The 22,216-nt window shown below is 39.7% G+C and overlaps 1 protein-coding gene across 1 annotated transcript; it reads left to right on the plus strand.

Moving 5' to 3' along the window:
- The first annotated feature begins 1,459 nt into the window (after positions 1-1,459).
- On the plus strand, positions 1,460-21,872 carry slc16a4 (solute carrier family 16 member 4). The gene is made up of 8 exons (XM_060932730.1): positions 1,460-1,666; positions 1,828-1,960; positions 2,249-2,392; positions 2,597-2,758; positions 2,980-3,561; positions 9,651-9,862; positions 17,472-17,565; positions 21,667-21,872. Exons 1-8 carry the CDS (start codon positions 1,460-1,462, stop codon positions 21,870-21,872), a joined length of 1,740 nt encoding a protein of 579 aa, XP_060788713.1.
- Positions 21,873-22,216: the final 344 nt, after the last annotated feature.

Genomic DNA, 22,216 nt, shown 5'->3' on the forward strand with positions numbered 1-22,216 from the left:
AAAAGGAAAAAAAACCATCGTTTGCTGGAAAAGAAAAGCAGGAAGGGTTGAGAATCCATTGAGTGGCTGTGGTTTGTTTACACCTGATACTAAAACTTGTAGCATCCTAGCAACCACTGCAAAGACGTGTACAAAATGCCCAAAAATGCCTACTTACCCAGGCATAAACAATACAGGATTTCTCTTGTAGTGTCCTGATCCCCAGATCTTTAACCCAGCCACATATAAAAAGTTGTACACCTTCATGCTCTTCCAGGTTTTCATCTCTTTGTCCGTGTAGAATGATGTCTGTAGCACCAGGTAGTTTGACATGTCGGGGAACTCAGTGAATGGATAATTTTTTAAGTCATGAGAAAAATCCTTCTTTGCTAGCGTGTAAGAATCTATCCCATTGCAAAAAGAAACTGTCTTAAGGTATCTTGACTGTGTATTGGCCTCTACACTGTGAAAATAGTCTGAGACGGTTTCACTAGCTCTTTGCATAACGGCAACTAAATTGGTTTGTCTGACCACCACTTTATTCACCTGAAGTAAACTCGCAAGCAAAAGTCACGTGACTGAATACAACCTATATTCTATTCCAGGTTAACCACTTGCAAAGAATGACCAAAAAAAACTTTAACTCCATGGATTGTCAGTGAAGAAAATGGCAAGATCGTGGCCACATATTGCGACTGTATGATAGGCCTTAGAGAGAGCTGTTCTCATATAGCATTGTTGTTGTGGGCTATCGAAGCTAGAGTGAAACAAAGGGAGTCACTGACAGTTACAGATAAAAAGGTATACTGGGTTCTTCCTACTGCTGTGAAAAAAATCTCCTACTCCCATATCAGAGATATTTCCTTCCTAAAGAAATACCCAAGTCAAGTTCCTAAGGCACAATGAGAAGTTCAAGGCAAAGTTCCAGAGGGACAGTAATACCTTTTAATCTTTTTCTCTCTTTGAATGATTGGAACAACCAAAAACAGACAGATTAAGCCTTGCTTACAGGAAAGACGGTGTCTGGTTGTCCCCCAGGAGAAGCTATCGTGTGATGCATGACATCATGCGCAAGGGGTCTACAGAGAAATACAAATAGCGTTACGGACCTTATTACTGTAATCTGGCAGTAAAATGTTCATTTTTCTGTCATGCTTGGAAAAATATATGTTAAACTTACATCATTATAAAGAGGCCATTATTGAGAAATATTTTCAAGGATCTGCTAAAGACTGGTCAGTGATTCACATTTAACTGTGGTGACTGATTTTCTGTTATTAACATTTAATGATTTATGTACGTGATTTAAAGTTTACAAATTTAGTGATAACTTCTTATTGCAGGTTTCCAGTTTGTATTTCACATTTACTGTGGCTTTTATTGGCACTGATTAAATTTAAAGCTGTGTACTGCCATAGCAGCTATGTTAACAAAGCACAAAGCTTTTCACAGACATGCTGAAAAAGAGTGGTTAATGGACATGAAATGTAAAGTGGTATGTCCAGTAATCGACTGTTACTGGATGTTGATGTTAAATGAGCATCACTGTGTTTTCAGTGAGGGCAAAGCAGCCAAACTCACACAGTATGAGAAGAAGATCAAAGCAGCCAAGAAAGAAGAGAAGATGCGTTATGTGGAGCCACCAGATGGAGGATGGGGTTGGATGGTGGTTCTGCACTGCTTTCTGGTGTGTGTTCAACAGCAATACCTATATCACCACTGCTTTTTCTTTTGCAGCAACAGATTTGTCACAATTTGATGATCCCTGATCACTAGTTATTTGATTTCTAATGGTCTCTTACCACAGTAATTCTGCCATTATGATATGTGCTGTTTGCTGTCTACCAGGTGAACGTGCTGGTGATGGGGACCTTGAAGACTTTTGGGATCTTCTTCGTGGTGCTGCAGGACGAGTTCGGTGGCTCGTCTGAGAGCATCAGCTGGATCGGCTCCATCATGTCCAGCATCAGACTCTCAGGAGGTAGACCTGCTGTCCCTATAACAACCATCCCTTACACGCGGCCAAACAGTTCCACCTATTTCTGTAGCACTCACTGCATCCAGGAACTCAGACGAATATGAGGGTTGCATAGCCTTGCAAGAATGACAAGGTACAGTTCCTTGTGTAGATGTTGGAACTGTAAAGTCGCACCCCTGATATGGCTGTAAATATGATGCTAGCAACCTGGATCTGTAGCTTGCATTTTCTTTCATTTTTTTTACTCTGGTCTTTACATACCTCCAAATAGTGTTGTCCCTGTACCATCAGGTCCTCTGGCCTCTGTAGCCTGTGCTAAGCTAGGGAACCGAATCACCTCCATCATGGGAGCCATGCTGGTGACCACAGGCTTTCTTATCAGCATTTTCGCAAACAGTATCATCTACTTGTACATCAGCATGGGGCTGGTGGTGGGTGAGTCTTAGGTCTTTGGGCATATTAAGTTCAAGACAACTGACATTTGGAAAATGAGTACATAGACATACAGTATGTAGATATTACATAACTAGATGCTATTATACTAGATGATAATTTATTGTCAGTTGATTAGACAAATCACTTAAGTGTTTTCATTTTATAAAATTACAAAAGTTAAACACACAAACACTTATTCTTCAGGTCTTGGCTTTGCACTGCTGTACCAAGCCTCATCTGTTGTGACTGCAACTTATTTCCGTAAGAGGTTAGCCACGGCGTACTCAATCGGCCGCTCTGGCATGGGCTTGACCTTTGCGCTGGCACCCTTCACACAACTGCTTCTGGATCTGTATGCATGGCAGGGTAAATATGACATGGAGCATAAAGATTTTCTTTTACAGAAGATACAAAAAATGCTTTGAGGTGCTTTAAAGTCCTTAATTGAAAAGTTGTTGAGTAAAATGAAAATTGCAGATCAAAACATAAAAGATAGAAAGACAGAAATAAGTGGACATCAGCCTGTACCAGACAACCGATAAGCTTCATTAATGCTGATTACTGAACTGATCTGTTTATTTGTTCAGGAGCTCTGTTGATTTTGAGTGGTCTGATGTTGAACTTGGTGGCTTCTGCAATGCTGCTGCGGCCCATCCAAATACAGCCTGCTTCCTTTTCTCGGACTTCTTCCCCCGGCCTTAGCAGAGACCTGTCTGCTTCACTGACACAAGTGGAGAAGGAATCTCTTGAGAACTGTCAGAAAGTGACTCCAGCTATATCTAATGGCATCGCCAAAACAGGAGCTTCTTCTATTCACAGGGATACACTTATCATTGAGAACACATCTCTAGGGCAGAGAAACCTCCAAGCTATGGAAGTAACAAGCCTGGTCCAGAATGGTGGCAATGAATTGGACAATTGTGCAGTAAAGGTTTGCCCAGAGACAAATGGCATATTGACTGTAAATTCCTTAGTACAGGAGAAGACTCCAACTAAAAAAGCCAAAGTTTTGGACTTCTCACTCTTAAAAAATCCATTTTTTTGTATATATACCTGGTCTCTTGTCTTCAGTCAGTTAGCCTACTTCATCCCCTACTTCCACCTGTCAGCGAGAGCCAGGACTTTGGGCATTGACCCCATGGATGCATCTTTTATCATATCTGTGGCAGGTGAGTATCAGGAAATTGATCCTGGTTCTTGGCATCTCTGTTATTTTAGAATCATATTACTGGTATTTACTGCTGTAGGAATGATCTTTTTTTTCAGTCAGTCAATAGGATACTTAATAGATTCTCATATTTTAAGGCTGTAACAGTGTAAGTCACAAGACTTTCTAGTGCAAATAATGAGTCAATTGGACAAATCAGGTACACATTGTCAATTCCACATTGTACAGTCTATACTGTAATTACTTTTGTACAGGAAATCTCAGAGCAGTGCAGAAATATTTAAGCCCTGATGTTTTCTAGTTATATGAGAGAGAAGGAAAAAAGCTAGCTTTTAATAGGTGTCTTTCCTTTAATCTGCTTAATACACAATTTGAAATTGAGAACTAAAAATGAGTAATGGAAACACGTGAATCTTAAAAAAAACCCTTAATATTACAAAAAGCTTTTTTTTATGCTCGCATGAGGTGGTTTTCAGACAACTGAATAAAGCAATATTTTACAAAGTTGAAATGGAAACATTACTTGCATGACATGAAGAGCAAATGGAAACTTTACCTTTCTGAAAAAAGATTGTTCAAGTTATTACGGGAGAAGAAAATTTGGTCGAAGTTCTTAAAATAACACTTCTATTTTGTGGAAAAACTGCAATGGAAACCCATCAAATGGCATCTATAGCAACCATATGACAAACAGTTGACAAAGTGTGAAATCTACAGTGGAAAGTCATCAGAGGGGCTAAATTTGATCTTTGGGTTTTATTTTGTGTCATGTTTTTCATGCTTGTAACTATGTTTTGTACTGAGACACATTGAGTGAATAGTTTAAAAGTAGGTACTCTCTGTCAAAAACTGCACATTAATTATTTGTAGGCTACTGCAAATCTGCAGGATTATGTAATGAATCTTACATAAAAGATGAACTTTAACCCAGTGGCCAGAGCTGTTGGGTTCAGAAGTATCCCAATGGTGAGCCACATCAGAGAAAAAGACCGCTTCTCAAGGCATCCAAATATACATTGTTGTTTTTTTTTATTATTATTATGGCTGCATTAAAATTACTCATTTAAAATGTAAGAAAATCCAATGTAATCACTTAAATGTGCCTTGAAATTGATTATGCATAGAGGAGTGACAAATTAAAGGAAAAACCAACATAATATATGTTAGTAAGGCACTGGCTTACCTCAAGCCATATGTTCTACAGTGGTGCCTGTAAGTTTGTGAACACTTTAGAATTTTCTGTATTTCTGCATAAATATGACCTAAAACATCATCAGATTTTCACACAAGTCCTAAAAGTAGATAAAGAGAACCCAGTTAAATAAACGAGACAAAAATATTAGACTTGGTCATTTATTTATTGAGGAAAATGATCCAATATTACATATCTGTGAGTGGCAAAAGTATGTGAACCTTTGCTTTCAGTATCTGGTGTGACCCCTTTGTGCAGCAATAACTGCAACTAAACATTTTCGGTAACTGTTGATCAGTCCTGCACACCGGCTTGGAGGAATTTTAGCCCATTACTTCGTACAGAACAGCTTCAACTCTGGGATGTTGGTGGGTTTCCTCACATGAACTGCTCGCTTCAGGTCCTTCCACAACATTTTCGATTGGATTAAGGTCAGGATTTTGACTTGGTCATTCCAAAACATTAACTTTATTCTTCTTTAACCATTCTTTGGTAGAATGACTTTTGTGCTTAGGGTCGTTGTCTTGTTGCATGACATTCTTTGGTAGAATGACTTGTGTGCTTAGGGTCGTTGTCTTGTTGCATGACCCACCTTCTCTTGAGATTCAGTTCATGGACAGATGTCCTGACATTTTCCTTTAGAATTCACCAGTATAATTCAGAATTCATTGTTCCATCAATGATGGCAAGTTGTCCTAGCCCAGATGCAGCAAAACAGGCCCAAACCATAATACTACCACCACCATGTTTCACAGATGGGATAAGGTTCTTATGCTGGAATACAGTGTTTTCCTTTCTCCAAACATAACACTTCTCATTTAAACCACAAAGTTCTATTTTGACCTCACCCGTCCACAAAACATTTTTTCAATAGTCTTCTGGCTTGTCCACATGATCTTTATCAAACTGCAGACAAGCAGCAATATTCTTTTTGGAGAGCAGTGGCTTTCTCCTTGCAACCCTGCCATGCACACCATTGTTGTTCAGTGTTTTCCTGATGGTGGACTCAGGAACATTAACATTAGCCAATGTGAGAGAAGCCTTCAGTTGCTTAGAAGTTACCCTGGGGTCCTTTGTGACCTCACCGACTATTACACGCCTTGCTCTTGGAGTGATCTTTGTTGGTCGACCACTCCTGGGGAGGGTAACAATGGTCTTGAATTTCCTCCATTTGTACACAATCTGTCTGACTGTGGATTGGTGGAGTCCAAACTCTTTAGAGATTGTTTTGTAACCTTTTCCAGCCTGATGAGCATCAACAACACTTTTTCTGAGATCCCCAGAAATCTCCTTTGTTTGTGCCATGATACACTTCCACAAATATGTGTTGTGAAGATCAGACTTTGATAGATCCCTGTTCTTTAAATAAAACAGGATGCCCACTCACACCTGATTGTCATCCCATTGATTGAAAACGCCTGACTCTAATTTCACCTTCAAATTAACTACTAACCCTAGAGGTTCACATACTTTTGCCACTAATATTGGATCATTTTCCTCAATAAATAAATGACCGGCGGCATGGTGGTGTAGTGGTTAGCGCTGTCGCCTCACAGCAAGAAGGTCCGGATTCGAGCGCCGTGGCTGATGAGGGCCTTTCTGTGCAGAGTTTGCATGTTTTCCCCATGTCCACGTGGGTTTCCTCTGGGTGCTCCGGTTTCCCCCACAGTCCAAAGACATGCAGGTTAGATTAACTGGTGACTCTAAATTGACCATAGGTGTGAATGTGAGTGTGAATGGTTGTCTGTGTCTGTGTGTCAGCCCTATGATGACCTGGTGACTTATCCAGGGTGTACCCTGCCTTTCGCCCGTAGTCAGCTGGGATAGGCTCCAGCTTGCCTGCGACCCTGTAGAACAGGATAAAGCGGCTAGAGATAATGAGATGAGATGAGATGAGATGAGATGAAATAAATGACCGGCGGCATGGTGGTGTAGTGGTTAGCGCTGTCGCCTCACAGCAAGAAGGTCCGGATTCGAGCCCTGTGGCTGACGAGGGCCTTTCTGTGCAGAGTTTGCATGTTTTCCCCGTGTCCGCGTGGGTTTCCTCTGGGTGCTCCGGTTTCCCCCACAGTCCAAAGACATGCAGGTTAGATTAACTGGTGACTCTAAATTGACCATAGGTGTGAATGTGAGTGTGAATGGTTGTCTGTGTCTATGTGTCAGCCCTGTGATGACCTGGTGACTTGTCCAGGGTGTACCCTGCCTTTTGCCCGTAGTCAGCTGGGATAGGCTCCAGCTTGCCTGCGACCCTGTACAACAGGATAAAGCGGCTAGAGATAATGAGATGAGATGAGAAATAAATGACCAAGTATAATATTTTTGTCTCATTTGTTTAACTGGTTTCTCTTGATCTACTTTTAGGACTTGTTTGAAAATCTGATGATGTTTTAGGTCATATTTATGCAGAAATATAGAAAATTCTAAAGGGTTCACAAACTTTCAAGCACCACTGTACAAGTCTCTGGAATTGTTTTGGAGGAAGGAGCACAATTCTTCCAAAATATATTCGTTCAATTGGTGTTTTGATGATGGTGATGAAGAATGCTGTCTAATACATTGCCCAAATTGGATGAGATATTTATTTAACCAGCCGTCATGCTCAGTGCATGGGACTACCATCAGAATAGAAATGTTTCATCATAGAATAAGTTGATCTGTCACAATAACTCTGTATTGAGTTGCAGTGACACATTCCTCTAAAAAAAATTTATCTTTATCTCATTCCTCTAAAAATGTGGAAAAAAGTAGATCAAACCAACAAAGTAACACCCCCCACCTACCTACCCCATAACAGAATAGTAGAGCTTCATTTACTTCGGCAGAATGTGTATGGTCATAAATAATTCAAAGTGTACTTGTCAACACCGGGCCAGACTGCAAGGTTTAAACAAAAATCCACAAAATGGAATCAAACAATCTTGATTGTCCAGGTAACCAAAGCATCTAATCACTTGCTTTAATAATTAAAAGTGAGTAATAGTTGTCAGTATGATATTGATGACATTTTCATAGAAAAGCTGCTCAACCTTGATTCAGAGCTGCTTTTTTTTCCAAGTAGGACAACCTGAATGATTGAGTGCAACTCAGGGCACTAAAAGTGTCTCCTCATCATGGGCCACTCTGTGTCATTGAGCCAGGGAAGTCGCTAAGCAACAGCAAGGCTTCCCAACTCCACAACTGTCTCTAAAGTGGCTAATATTGTACTGGGGAGCCCTGGGACATAATAGCAGTAGAAGAGAGTGGCCAAAAACTTTTGTGCTCTTAATGAGTAGACTGGGAAGTTGGACATGCATTTGGTCCATCATGCCCCAGCATGAGTTCATTTGTCTCTTTTTTTATGTAGTGAGGACACTGCATTCACTCATTTTCAGTGGTTGTTTGTTGAAAAAAGCAACTTGATCAAACACCTGTGCTGTTGATTTGATCGCTGAATTGTGCCTCCTGTATGCTAGACTTTTAGTTGTGGGATAGCAGAATGGTAAAGACATTTAAAAACTCAATTTTGGTTCCTTGCTATTGAAGTGTAATTGTGTAGTACATGATAAAGACAGCTGTGAGTTTCACTGGACCTGCTGTGCCTTAAACACACAAGCAATTCCCTAAATATGTCTGTGCTCAAGTAGGCGCACACCAGGATAAAGCCTCTGGTGGTGTGGTAAGGACAGACAAACATTGTTCAGCTGTTTCGCTTCATGCCTGACCACAAGAGCATCACAATGTGTGTTGTAATACTGCCACTGCATTAAGAGTGGCCTACATTTTATGGTTGACCTTATTGACTTGCTTGTCTATTCAATACTGTGTTCTGTGCATGTTTGGCAAGTTTCACACGTCTCACAAGTTTCTCCTGGCCTCCTATTAATTACTTGGGTCAAAGTATTCTAGAGTGGTTCTGAAGGTAAAACTATTGCATACATTTCTAAAATAATGCATTTTTTAATGTATTATTATTCTCACAAACTGCTAATGATCCATAACACAGTGCACAGCTGTATTTGCATCTAGTGTGCCATAATGACTATGTTCAGTGCCACTGATCCATGCATATTTTGCTACTAAATTTTACTGATCTTTGCAGCATGAAGCCTTTTCCTGACTCAGTTGATTACCTTGCTGCAACATAGACCCTCAAACCATTATACCAAAAAAACAAGTTTTACTCAATTCATTTGTTTCAATTGAGTTAATTGAATACTCAATTCATGACATTTTAGGGGCCCCTTAACCCAACAACTCCATCCATCCATTATCCTATACCGTTTATGTGTCATGGTGAAGCTGGAATCAACCCCAGCTGACTTCGGGTGAAAGGCAGAGTACACCCAGTCTATTGCAGGAGTAACACAGAGACGAACAACCATTCACACTCACGCCTGTGGGCAATTTGGAGTAGCCAGATGGCCTAATCTGCATGTCTTTGGACTGTGGGAGGAAACCGGAGTACCTGTGGGAGGAAACCCACACAGGCATGGGCAGAGCATGCAAACTCCACACAGAAAAGCCCCAGTCAACTGGCAGGTTCGCACTCAGAACCAACTTGCTACAAGGTGACAGTGCTAACTACTGCACCACCGTGCCGCCCAGCTGACATACTCAGAATAATAAATCCATCATTTCTTATCCGTTAATATATCAAGTAACTTAAGTAACTCCATTAATGTTTAAAATCAGTTATTTGAAATTTATATATTTAAGGGTGTCTTGAAGGATATAGTTTTATTTGTGTCACTCACGGGTCAACATACAAGTAAACTGATTATAAGGATGGTTGTGTCTCTGTCCTCTGTTCAAGGACATCAGTGACACTGTACTCGAACTCCTTCACAGCAGTGATTTTTACTGATAGTTTGTTCAGATGCAGCGGGTGAGCATGTAATGATTGTTCTTGTCTTACACAGGTATAACAGAAACCGTGGCTCAGCTGGCCTCTGGCTGGGTGACAGACAGGAACCTGGTGCATAAGTACCACTACCACAAGACCTATCTGATCCTGTGTGGGATTGTCAACCTGCTCTCTCCCCTCGCCACCTCCTACATCCAGCTCATGATTTATGCCATGTTCTTTGCCATCTTCTGTGGAGGCTACATGGCTCTGCTCCTACCAGTCCTGGTGAGTACTGAACTAATACTCAGAGACGATACTCTTTGTCATAAGGATTTAGTATCAGCACTTGTATCCAGAGAGAAAGAATGGATCACAGTGCATCATTCAAATAAATGATGCATCCTTTTATTCAGCCTGCTCCAGTGCTGAATGTATTCAAGCAAAACTTACAGAATATCAGGTTTCTATGCTGTAGAATACTACTGCATTGTACTATAAATACTGTAGTTTAATTGTGGATTCATTAACAACACACTACTGATGGGAATGAAGTGCATTTGCTAGATACATTAGTTATCTTGGATTGAATAGGATTGCAGTGGAGAAGGGCAAATTTTGTCTCACTTTGGAAAAGTGCTTCTGTACACCAGTAAGTTGTTGTTGTTAGTGGTGGTGGTGTTTTTTTCCCATTCCATTGGAATTGTTTTCAATTATGAGTAGTGGCTGATGATAAAGAACAACATACTGGATAAGAGCTGTTAATTGCATTCACCTAGTATTGTCTGTACAGATTGTTTTATGCTCAGCTAGCACTTCTTGTGGTGCTGGTTGCTACCAAGGTCTGCTAGCAATGAACTCCTGTTAAGTTTTAGGCTATGTATTTAAGCTGTTACTGGATGTTACTCATCAGGTTACTTGTATTATAGAACGATGCTGTAGTAGCTCCTATTGATATTTTCACAAAGGAACAGTTTACTGTCTGCTTTGCTTTGATTGCCATCATTAATATATGACATAAGTCCAGATCATTGTCATTTTATGGCATTTCTTCGTTAGTGTGATAATGTACACCAAGCTTACATCACATAGTATCACCTGCTATCAGATGTTGGTATTGGAGCAATTTTTAGAAATGGGCAATTCCATGTAAATGTCAACCTCACCATGCAAAAATAAAGCAACATGTAATACATCAAAACCACTCCCAGAGATATCACCTAGGCCTGTATTTTACAGATGTGAACAAGCTGAACCAATTTGTAACCAACCTAATATGTCACTGTCAGTCTTTCTTTCTTATAATGTAAACCCCAAGCTAAAATCAACTTTGATCATGTACAATTCTATATTATTGCCACAAGCCACAGAAATGTATGCTAAAATCCACAAAACAGCAAAACAATAGCCATCCTAAATATTATTTAAGAACTTTGATAGTTTTAGATGATATTTAGAGAGTTTTTCAAAGGGTTATGGTGGTTAAATTGCTGATTTTCTAAACATATGCCATGTCTATTTCAGACGCGTCACATCCATAACGGAATTTCGTCACATCCATAACGCTGACTTTTCCTTCCGAAACTCTGCATGAAATACAAAATATTTTAAACAAAGATTTTTTAATATTCACCTTGGACCCCTCTATCAAACGGATATCTCCATTTTGACATTAGGTTTATGATTTCACAGAGTTTGATAAAAATGTACAGTCACCCAAGAAAAGTGATACTTTTTCTGTCACATCCATAACGCATCTTTTATTGGCATTTTCTGGCATGCCCTAGATGTACTATGGGAATTGTTCTTGTTCTATCACTTCTCCAGTATGGTACAGCCTTAAAATATGCAACACCTGTTTAAATACTGGGAGACAATAAAACATGCACTGGGTCATTTGTTGCCATTTTGAGTTCAAGTGTCACGTCCATAACGCTGGAATTGCCCAAATATGAGAATGAGTAAATGGGCACTGCACTGGACCAATAGACCTCTTTCACATGATGTCACCGCGCCGCGAGATTTTGTTAGGCGCCATATTGGAAGACCAAGTACATGCACTCACAATATAAAACAAAGTACGAGCAAGAGTAAAGTGACACGATGGATGATAATTCTGGTTATGTGAGTACATTACCAGCTGCAGAAAGGGCACGGTATGTGGAGAAACTGGCTGTGATTGATGGGTTTGACTCATATGATAAGACTCAGAAAAAATTATGTGAATCCAAGCACACAGTTTAACGCAAAAGTTCGTTTATATCCCGACCTTGTCAGCTGTCAGATTTATGTTAATGGACCCGGTAAGCTGGTAAATAATATTTTTTTTTTCTTTACCAAATTCTAACAGAAAACGAGAGCGCCCGAAAGGGAAAACCGAGCCGAGCCGCCTCACGGCTGTAATGCAAATTGCTTTCCTCCTCAGTATACAAGTGCGCTTCCATGGCAGGGAAAAAGAAACTACATTCTGCCGCCTATGTAGTCCCCTATTTAAACAAATAGGAGTCATTCAGGATTCAGCCATGTTTTTGCTCCGTGTTTTTACTCGACCAAAGTTATACAGTATTATGAGCTTTAAATTGCATAAATAAAACCATTTGGTGAAACTTTGAAGAAGAGATTGTACTGGTTTAAAGTTTTTACCTAACGTTTTCATGTCGACTCCAATTAATACACTAGTACATAGGTGGCCAACCCGCGGCTCGCGAGCCGCATGCGGCTCTTTGCCTGGTGTCATGCGGCTCTCACCTTCACGTCCAAGTTGGTGTTCGTTTGTGGTTTTATGTGCGTTTTCGCTTCACTGCAGTTAATTACGGTTATTTTATTAAAGGTGCTTCGCTTAGTTTCATTACGGTATTTTCACATCATGACAAATGCGCAGGTGCGTGAGATGATATGCTAAATTCTCCTACAAGTAGCACTTCTCCTGCTGTGTGTACATTTGAGTATGTGAATGTGTGCTGATGTGAATTCAGATACACTACAGGCCAAAAGTTTGAACATACCTTCTCATTGAAGTAGCGGGTGACCGTTTGTGATGCTAACTGCGTGTGTGAGTATTGTACTATCCCTGCTGCTGAGGCTTGGGATACGCGCTGGGCGCGCAAGCCTGAGTAGTGGGTGAGTGCTCATTCAGGTTTGATGCCTTGAGTGAGAGTAGAGTATACTGTAAGTGTAAATAGTCATGAGAACACAGAACACATTGAATGAGAAGGTGTGTCCAAACTTTTGGCATGTAGTGTATATACATTATGTATTTGTTCATTTGTTTTCCAGTTATCAATTTGTGTGTGTGCGTGTGTTCTTCTTTCAAAAATTTGAGCATTGTATTATATTTTATCTATATTTGCACTTGCACTGATCACTGTTCCCAGTGCCTATGGAGCTTGTACTGTTTGAGGAAATTAAATTAGCACTTTGTAATTTCCATTTTCCGACTGACTGTATTTATTTGAATACTTATTTATTTGAATGCAGGTCTTGTGCAGGTCATGCAATTGAGAATTCAAGCTGAATCAAAATGGCTTTTGCATTTTCGATGTTAAACAGGTAACTCCAAAATGCACTAGAATACAGGAAATTGCATCTAAGAAATCCAAAATTTTTCGGGGGAGGCCCCCTGGAACCCCCCCAATGGGGGGAATCCCCACATGTAAACAATGTCTGCCTTTGTGCCCCACCTACAATTTTCTTCACCAGTCGCCACTGTTGAAAATGATTGGCCTGTGGTCTTGGTACTGCAGTAAATGTATCATTATCATGTTGGTGTGGGGCATTGGTTAAGTTGAAGTGTGACATCAATGTGTGTGTGTGTATGTGTGTCCGCGCGCGCAGAAGGAAGGGTAATATTTGTGTGCCCACGTTCATGTGCCGATGTGGCTCTTTGCCGTAACATAGTAAGAATTGTGGCTCTTGGGCTCCGACTGGTTGGCCACCCCTGCACTAGTAGAATCGATGACTAGTTTAGTAGGCCAAAACATTTTTCAATTTTTGACTGTACCAGCCTGAAAAAACTTGCGACAGTCAAATGGAAAAAAAGCAAGCTGGTCATGTTGTACTGGACTAATCTATGACTGATGAGTATAGTAAGTGATACTAGTACTGATACAATAAAACAGACGACTATAATCTGGTAGGCAGCACAATTTATATTATTTCTCCGTGTCAGATACATAAGGAGGACCGGACACCAATTCTGCCATCTGTTTGCTACCCAGACATTGTAAACTATTTGTTGTTTACACCCAGTGCCTACACTGCTGATGACTTGAAAGCCTACAAAGGGCTACAGGCTTACAATTATGTTGTTAGTGGCTTGGGTCGTGATATTACAGCTGTTATTAAGAATAGCCTACACAGTTATGGCCAAGGTAATCTTGTTGATATTTATCTTTTAATAATATATCTTTTCAGTTGAAAAATTAATACTTTTTGTTACTATTAAGGTATCCATAATTTAGGTTAATTTATCCAAATTATACATATGTATTTATGATATATGCCTACACAACAACTATGCTTTATTTATATAATAGGAGGGAGAGCAAGCCCCAAACCATCCTAAATTATTATTATTCATCTCATCTCATTATCTCTAGCCGCTTTATCCTTCTACAGGGTCGCAGGCAAGCTGGAGCCTATCCCAGCTGACTACGGGCGAAAGGCGGGGTACACCCTGGACAAGTCGCCAGGTCATCACAGGGCTGACACATAGACACAGACAACCATTCACACTCACATTCACACCTACGGTCAATTTAGAGTCACCAGTTAACCTAACCTGCATGTCTTTGGACTGTGGGGGAAACCGGAGCACCCGGAGGAAACCCACGCGGACACGGGGAGAACATGCAAACTCCGCACAGAAAGGCCCTCGCCGGCCCCGGGGCTCGAACCCAGGACCTTCTTGCTGTGAGGCGACAGCACTAACCACTACACCACCGTGCCGCCATTATTATTATTATTAAATTGTAGAAGTCTGGGAGGCTTGCTCCTCATACAGTTATCAACTTGAGGCCAATTTAGCATGTTTTAAATCTGAATTTCTTGCGTTTGCTTACCTCAAAGTGTCCGCAGATCATGCACAGACTTATCCATTATATCCACAGTTTTTTGCCAAGTCTCACACAGGTTTCTTTCAAGTCTACTGTTGGGCCAATAAATCATAAATAAAACAGCTCAGATTTGTTTGTTTAAGTCGTTTGCCACTCCACTTTATTCTCGTGGGTTCACATACCGCTGCCGTTATTTCCCCCTAATCATGAGTTGGTTGGTCTTCCAATATGGCACAGGGTCTGTTTACTTCCGGTTTCGGGTGACGTCAGTGAAAGGGGTCTATACCTGATATTAGGACTACTCTTGATGGGGCCCTAAATATAACTGTGAAAGATACTATACAAATTTGTTCTGAGAGATAAAATAAAATAACAAATGAAATGAGAGATTGCTGAATAATAACAAATGTAAAAGAAAACATAAAGAAAATTAAAAAATAAAAGAGTAGCTGTTTTCAAGCTCTGCCAAAAAGTTTGGTAATCTACCTTTAGGTCTAAATGTTGTTTGAGCCTCTTAAGAGTTCAGAAAGTTATTTCTATTAAATGGCTCTAAAAGAAAAGCTTCACACCTACTGAGGTTTTTTTTTTTTGGGGGGGGGGGGTGAGGTGTCTTCTAAATCTTAGGAAAAAGAGCAAGCTAGAGCTAAGAGAGTGTAGCTTTGAAATTTAGTAAACAAGTTATAATCAATGAATTTAACAGGAAGTCCATATCAAGTCTGATTGGAGTTTGGGTGACATTATCTAGAAAGCACTCTGACACAATTGTACTGAAGTTACAAGTGAACTAGTTGAACTAGATTCTAGGCGTCAGAGAAAGAGCACATTCCTGTTTGTAGTGATTCATATAATGCATATAACAAAAGAAGTCCCAGACAGACCTGTTGTGTTTTTCAAAATAAAGATCAGGAACAAAAATAATGTTACTTTTTCACTGCATGTGAACTTTGGATATGGAATAAGATTTCATCTATGACTTCTATGAACTGAAACTGTTGTCCTTTACTTTTAATTTTAAAATATGTTTACCCCTAAGTATTAGAAAAACAAAAAGATTTGAAAAAAGGAAAGTGTTTAAAAAAGTGTAGCGGATCGACAACAATGAAAAGTTTAAACAGCTAATAATAGACCCCTTTGCATGTTTGTAAACAAACCGACCGTTGCCAGGATGCGCGCGCAGCCTGGACTCAGAAACAATGGCACTGCCCATAGACCGGCATTATGAGCTGTCAGATTATGCAAAACAATTGTCGTTACAAGATCGAGAATGCTACATAAATAAGTTAACTCTAACAAGTGGACATCGCCTACCGGATACGTATTTAATTAAAGAGTGGACGGACGATGTTAGTAAGTTCCCTCCTCATTTTCCTCTGATACCTGAAGGCAGTCATACTATTTACAAAAAATGTCAAACTCAAAAAAAAAAAACCTATTTACAAAAGTAGCCTGCCATCAACATTCTGGTTACAGTGAGACTACAACTTGATTAACAATGGGACATTCATATTCATTTTGTTTTAATCAAATTATGCCAGTGATGTGATGGCAATGTGGCTTTAGCTACAACAGCAAATACCAACACTAAACAGCAATTTGCAGGAGGTAATGGCATGAAAGGAATGATAGTGTAAAGAGTGCAGCTAAGAGAAATTAGAGCTGCGTAAAAAGCGAGAGGCAGAGACCAGAAATGAAACTGAACGGGGCGGGAGCGAGGTTAGAGCAGTCAACGTAAGTTGGCATTTAGAGTGAGGGCACACAATTTTACCTTTCCATCCTTGCTTTAAAATTGTGATTTTCGGCATACGCAAATAATGATGGCACAAAATCTGGACTGCTCGAGTCAAGCGAGACCTCTCCTACAAACAAAATTGCATGCAAAGCTAAGTTAACATGCTAACAATATTCATTACATTGTGTAACTATGACCCAGCTAATCAGACAAACGTTACCAAAGTATTTTGCTACATCAATAAACGAAGACTAGAAAGAATAAAAAAGAAAGATTTAATAAATAGCCTGATCTTACCTGTGATGAAGTGGGCGCTGCAAACCCGCGCATTTTTAATAGTGCTTTCATCCCAGTCTACACGTTTGATGGCTTGTAGTCATAGACGTCGGCGATTTTTTTGGAATGGGTGAGATCCTGCTGGAATTCTGTACATTTTAACCCCATCACTGCTACGATTCTGACACCCGACAACACAACAACTAGGCATTTCTGAGTCTTTTTTGGGTCCAGGCTGCGCGTGCAATTTCCTCTTACGTATGAATGACGTTTACTGCGAAGGGGTCTATACAACATACAGTAGTATATTCAAATTATAGGCATTGCAGTGGGATAGTTGTTGCGGTGTTAAATCCTATTTGTTGAACTTTGTGAACCTTGTCTCATGACACTTGTAGGACATCTTATTATCTTATTGGACATACTCCAAATAGACCTACTGAATAGACTTAGAACATTCAGAACTAGAGACAAGGGACAAACTAAAAGGAAAAATATTGACACTTTTATGCTGTAGAGGTATTTTTCCAGTGTGTTTTGGCCTTACTTGTCCACTTAGAAGGAAGCATCATTGTAATGTTTTGGAAGAATGCTGTTCATCCATTCAGTACAGTTCCAGTAGATTCTGTGCCTAGCACATTGAAGCTATTCTGGCAGCCCGTGGCAACTCAACATTTTCCAATACACTTTGTTGTGTGTGTGTGTGTGTGTGTGTGTGTGTGCGCGCGCGCGTGCGTGCGCAAGCAAGCAAAATGTCATCTGGCCCATGTACTATCACTGTGTTGCATTTAAGTAACTGTTTCCTTTCCACACTCCCACAATTGTCCATCTTTTCCAGGTTGACTTGGTAGGATCTGAAAAAGTGAACAACTCTATGGGTTTTTCCATGTTCTTTGTGGGGATTGGCTGTCTAACAGGCCCTCCGCTGGCAGGTAAGTTTTATTTTTCCTAGCATCATAAGCAAATTAGTGAATAATTCCACATATGTTAGGTGGTACCTCTTTGGTACCTGACCTGTGTGTGTGTGTGTCATCTTTTGCAAAGGGGGAACAAATATATCTCCTTTTGCCTCTGCCAGACAGATCATGCCACTTCTCTTTATTTAGCAGCATGTTAACTTTCTTAGATGCATATTTTTTCCCATAGACCTATGACCTATATATTCAATACCAATACTTCTCAAACATTGTGCAGTGAGTCACTCATTTAACTATGAAATAAATTCCATTGATCTCCTCAGTACAGAATAATGTTAATGAACCTAATCCAACTATTCAAATATTATACCCTGTCCACACTAGGGATTTTGTACCGATACGATACTACTTTCGTACCGCAACACCTGTCCACACTAGCAACTATACCGGTACTGTAGCGGTATAACTATGTCGGTACGAAACCCACAAATGTATGGGTTTTGTACCGGTACAGTATCGGTACTGTAGCGCTTCGCTGTAGTGTGGACAGATGAAGCGGTTCTGTATCGATACAAATATAATGCGCATGCGCAATGAACCATTCCTACTTCTTCCGGGTTATTCATACAATACAATACAATACGCACGTGCTTTCCAGCTGTAAATAAAACGTCAAAATGGCTCAAAACGACCGTGGAGCTACATGGAGCAAAGATGAAGTTATGTGTTTGTTGGAGCTTTGGGGAGACGAGTGATGCCAGGAACAGTTAGTGAAGAACGGAGATTCGTTTTCTTTGTTTCTTTCTCAACTGCCTCACACGTTTTCTACGATTCGACTGAATAAATGACCACCAGAAATACAGACTGTACATTGACAACAAAAAGCACACACACGTTGTTTCATCCACCATATTCTCAGAAGGAAGTTACTCGGTAACCATGGAAACATTTCGCGCACTTCAACTACCGTGAAAGAAAACCGCAAACATTTCTCGCTAGTGTGGACAGATGCACTAAACTGTAACGGTGTACTTTGTATCGATACAGTTATACCACTATCGTACCGGTATATATGTGAACGCAGCTTTAGACTCATTGTTTAAATGTGTACAGTAATATAGATTTTGGCTATTTATTGGTGTCATGTAGAGTTTTTTTTTTAAATGCTGAAGTGTTCACTGACGGAAAACATTAGATCTAAGTTGACGTTATTTATAAGTCAGCTTCTTTTCCAGTGATTGAGTTTCGGATCAAAATTTGGATTAGAAAACAACCAGTCAAATATGCTAGAATGATGTGAACTCAATAATAATAATAGCTTTGATAATAGAGCTGCGAGTTTCACCAATGCAACACGTGTTTTTTTTTAAGTTAGACTTCACTTTGAGGACCATTGTTTATATGTCAGAAAACATGAATATGCAGTATGTTGCAGAATATGCCCCTATTGTAGAATATGCAGAAATACAACTGAGATTAAATCAGGTAGAGAAACCGCAGTAAGTTGAGAAAACTGGTTGTATTTGATTGCGATGTCCACTTAAAACAGGCCTTCTATGTTCCTCTACGGTCAATTGTACCCACTTACCCTTAGACAGGCCCCTCTTTAGGAGGGGCTTGTGCGGGCCCTGTTTGCAACGGGGGATATGTTCACTCTTTCTGGATGGGGGAAGTGTAAGATCTCAATGGGAGAAAGCTGTGTACATAAGAGAGAAAGGTGCTGTGAATAGTCACTGTGTACCAGCTGGCCAGAAGGCTGTGAACTATTCCTGAGAGAATAGCCACATCTGATTGGATTGTTTTAAAAACCATATTAGCCAGCTGTCTGTATTTCTTTTAAACACTGTGTGTGCCGTCCTGTAAAAGAATTCTAAAAGGTCACACATCCTGAGCCTGTCTAATGTAAAAATATTTATATTTGCTGGCCGCCTGCTACTATTTAAATATTAGCTAGCTGTCGGTAGGTTTCTGAGATACTACCATCTAAAAAGAAACTGAATAAAATGTCACATCAAGTGTTTGTCATTTGGTTTGGATACATTAAAATGGGGAAAAAAACTGTTGTGCGATTGACTGTACAAATAGATTTAACAAGAAATTGGAGCTATCTTTTACAGATTGCTGAAAGGTAGAGGAAAAGGAGGAAAATGGAGGTAGTTGTTTTATGTTTCAAGCCTGACTACACCCTTCATGTTTATAATTTTTTCTTAAGAAAAGGCCTATTTGTTATTGATGTTTTTCTTTTTTTTGTAAATAGGCTATTATATTTTACTCCAACCTTTACAAAAGTTTGTAAATATTGTTGGTTATTAAGAAAATGAAAAAAAAAGTTTATTTTTTAATTTAACAAAAGAAATATTTAAGTTGACAAAAAAATCGGAAAATAAATGCTGAAATATTTGGTAATAAAATGTATTCTATCCACAGTCACTGGATATGAGCAATCACGCGCTCTGATTGGCTATTCTACTACTAGACTATCAGCTCATATACCGTGAGTAGAAAAAAACAAAATGGCGGAGCATTTTGCTGAACCAACCAAGGATGAAATAAAAACTCTACTCAAAAACAAAATCCCAAAAAATCTCATCTCATTATCTCTAGCCGCTTTATCCTTCTACAAGGTTGCAGGCAAGCTGGAGCCTATTCCAGCTGACTACGGGCGAAAGGCGGGGTACACCCTGGACAAGTCGCCAGGTCATCACAGGGCTGACACATAGACACAGACAACCATTCACACTCACATTCACACCTACGGTCAATTTAGAGTCACCAGTTAACCTAACCTGCATGTCTTTGGACTGTGGGGGAAACCGGAGCACCCGGAGGAAACCCACACGGACACGGGGAGAACATGCAAACTCCGCACAGAAAGGCCCTCGCCGGCCCCGGGGCTCGAACCCAAGACCTTCTTGCTGTGAGGCGACAGCGCTAACCACTACACCACCGTGCCGCCTCAAAATCCTAAAAAATACAAAAAAAAAAAAATCAAGAAAATATGGAATAAAAGTATTTGATGGTAAAAATGTCTTATTTTTCAAGAATTATCACATTTTTCACAAATTGCTACTGTAATTTCACCGGTTTGTTTAGATTCTAAGTGGAAATGATTTTGTCTGACATTTTGTGTAAAGTTATTTATTGAATTTGCAAAAAATAAAAATGATTTGTTTCTCAAAATCCAGTGAATGTGGATAGAATAAAATCAGTTATTCTACTCAATCTCGTTGTACATGGCTTATAGTCAACTTGGCGGTACACGTCTCATCAGCTATCAGCTCATATACGACTCAATTTCATGGATTAACTTAATTTTTTATTCATTCATTTTTTCCCAGAAACATGAGAAAATCAAATCAGGAACCCGATATCATGAATTGAATCAAATTATGAATTGGGTGAATTCTTGGGTTACATGCCTAACATAAATACAAATAAGAAAACGAATAGCTTTCCTTTTCTTGTGTTGCAAGGATGATGGTGATACATATGTGAACCTTCATTTCATATTGATCCGGTCTGATGAGATAAAGGCTTTCCTTACAGGAAGACTGGATAGAGAACACCATTTTCCTTTGCATGGAGAACACTGTGGCCATTTAATGAAATACAAACAGGTTTATACAAACACCAGGTGAAGATACAAACATCTGATTTATTTTTTCTCCAAATCTGTCAGTAAGGTTGGCTGTGCTCTTGTGATTGGCTGTGGTTTAGGGCAGCATGAAGCCTTATACACTGGGCCCCTCAATCAGTAATGGTGGCAGCTTTCTCTTGCAGGCGGCATACTCCTTGACCTTTGCCCTACAGTCACACGAAGCCAAACCCTGTACACATGAGCCTCAGCTAGGGAACGCTGCCTCAGCAAGGGCAGTGTATCATATAAAATTACAATTACCATAATAGAAATGAATTCTTAGATGCAATTACTTTTTATGTGTAATGTTATTCTATATGAGTACATGTAGTGATTTGTTTGTAATATACCTTTTTTGGTGTAAGAAAAACCTCTAGCAATCCTCTAGTAGTAAATTGAACCTTAATAAATATACTCTTTCGAAGACGTACTCAATGAATCAAGAACAAAATGTTTGACTCCTCACTCATGTTCCCCAGGTTTTCTGTATGACTACACCCGGAACTATGACTGCTCCTTCTACTTAGCTGGTGTGTGTTACCTGCTGTCATCACTCTCTCTTTTCCTGGAACCACTCGCACAGCACTGGCAGGCCAGAAAAAAGCAACAGGAGTTACTCAATAAAGAGCAGGGGTGGAGCAGCAGCTTCTTCTGTCTAGGATCTCAGCAAAACAGAGTGGTATAGCTACACTGCATGGCTATGGCACTCACTCCCCCCCCCCCCCCTTTTTAATATAAAACTTCATCTTTCTAAACTGGACTTGACTTCAACTTTGTCATAGAGCACAATGGCACCAACCTTTTGAGGGAAGGTTTGTGTGAATGGCACAGAGTATGACCAATTTAGTCAATCACTGAGGCACAATTCAATGATTTAAGTTCCAGAGAACAAATTATGTGGTCTCTAAATTCCAGTAATGCAAAATGGTATTACCAAATTTAAAATTTAAGAAAACCTTTAACTTTTTCACTGAATGTCCATATTAACATTTATCCTATTAAAAAATTACCCTTAAAATGATTAAATAA

The sequence above is a fragment of the Neoarius graeffei genome, chromosome 10 (assembly GCF_027579695.1).
Source record: "Neoarius graeffei isolate fNeoGra1 chromosome 10, fNeoGra1.pri, whole genome shotgun sequence".
In the NCBI taxonomy this organism is placed as follows: domain Eukaryota; kingdom Metazoa; phylum Chordata; class Actinopteri; order Siluriformes; family Ariidae; genus Neoarius; species Neoarius graeffei.

What these genes read in the sequence shown, in the direction of transcription:
- slc16a4 (XM_060932730.1), top strand. Translation starts at nt 1,460, where the DNA reads ATGAAATGTAAAGTGGTATGTCCAGTAATCGACTGTTACTGGATGTTG. An exon ending in TGGTTCTGCACTGCTTTCTG is followed by an intron (nt 1,667 to 1,827) that starts GTGTGTGTTCAA and finishes GCTGTCTACCAG; the next exon opens with GTGAACGTGCTGGTGATGGG. An exon ending in GGATCTGTATGCATGGCAGG is followed by an intron (nt 2,759 to 2,979) that starts GTAAATATGACA and finishes TTATTTGTTCAG; the next exon opens with GAGCTCTGTTGATTTTGAGT.